Source organism: Guillardia theta, assembly GCF_000315625.1.
Source record: "Guillardia theta CCMP2712 unplaced genomic scaffold GUITHscaffold_14, whole genome shotgun sequence".
Lineage (NCBI taxonomy): Eukaryota > Cryptophyceae > Pyrenomonadales > Geminigeraceae > Guillardia > Guillardia theta.
This window is the reverse complement of record NW_005434660.1, coordinates 849717-850710: the sequence shown is the minus strand read 5'-3', so window position 1 is coordinate 850710 and position 994 is coordinate 849717. Positions and strand designations below refer to the sequence as shown.

General features: G+C 56.2%; 1 protein-coding gene across 1 annotated transcript in view; it reads right to left on the bottom strand.

Annotated features, from left to right (window-relative positions):
* Positions 1-918, bottom strand: part of GUITHDRAFT_135258 (hypothetical protein) — a gene marked incomplete at both ends in the record, with an annotated part of 2921 nt that extends 2003 nt beyond the window's left edge. The window contains 4 exons of the mRNA XM_005837564.1: positions 162-252; positions 342-385; positions 587-652; positions 913-918. Coding sequence (XP_005837621.1) covers positions 162-252; positions 342-385; positions 587-652; positions 913-918 — 207 coding nt within the window. The remainder of the gene's footprint in view (positions 1-161; positions 253-341; positions 386-586; positions 653-912) is intronic.
* Between the last annotated feature and the right edge of the window lie 76 nt (positions 919-994).

Below are 994 nucleotides of genomic sequence, written 5' to 3'. Positions count from 1 at the left end.
CAGCAGCAGCAGCAGCAGCAGCAGCAGCGCGGCCGTGGCCGCGGCAGCCACCGCCACCACCGCAGCAGCAGCAGCAGGAGAAGCAGGAGAAGCAGGTAGGGGATGGCAAGGGGGAAGGGGAGGAGGGGGAGGAGGGGGAGGAGGGGAAGGGATGGTCAGACCTCTGGAAACGCTTGAGACAGTTTGGGGAAAAGATCCTCATAAAGTTGCCGCAAGTCATTCTTCTGCTGCACGAGATAATCGAGCGCCGGGCTAAACAGCAAAATGTTACATGATGGTGGTGATGATAGCTAGCTAGGTAGATAGATATGATTCAGAAGCATGCTCTCTTCAACCCTCACCTTCCTTGCAGTTCCTCGATCTCCTCAGTGGTCAAGTCCAGAGCCTGTCACGCACTGTCTCAGTCCAGACAGAGACTCCTGCTCCTACTCCTGCTCCTGCTCCTGCTCCTGCTCCTGCTCCTGCTCCTGCTCCTGCTCCTGCTCCTGCTCCTGCTCCTGCTCCTGCTCCTCGCATCCGCCATCATCCGCTTGCAGGATGCATGGAAGCATAGTAGCGCATGCCTACCCCGCATCCTCCCACTCACGTTGTGAAAACTCTTCGGGCAGCTGGAAAGATACTCTTTCCACTTGGAGGTCTCGACCTGATTTTTCTGCCAAAGAATGATAAGAATCCCCGGTAAAGGAAGGATGAGAGCAAGGGAGGAGAAGGGGCAGAGGTGAGGAGGAGAAGGGGAGAGGAAAGGGGAGGAGAATGAGGACCAGAAAGGATGCGAGCTGGGGAGAGGCAGGGGGGGCAAGATCGAGGATGGAAAGTAGGGTAGAGGGAAGAGCAACGAGGGAAGGTAGACGGGAAAGAGGATTGAGAGAGGGAGATGGGAAGGAGGAGGAGGGAGAAGGGAGAAGGAAGTACCTCCATCATGACGAGGAGAATGTGTTTTGACTTGTCGTCCAGGCCCTTCACCTTCACCTCATTCAGTTTCCTCTCCTTCCTG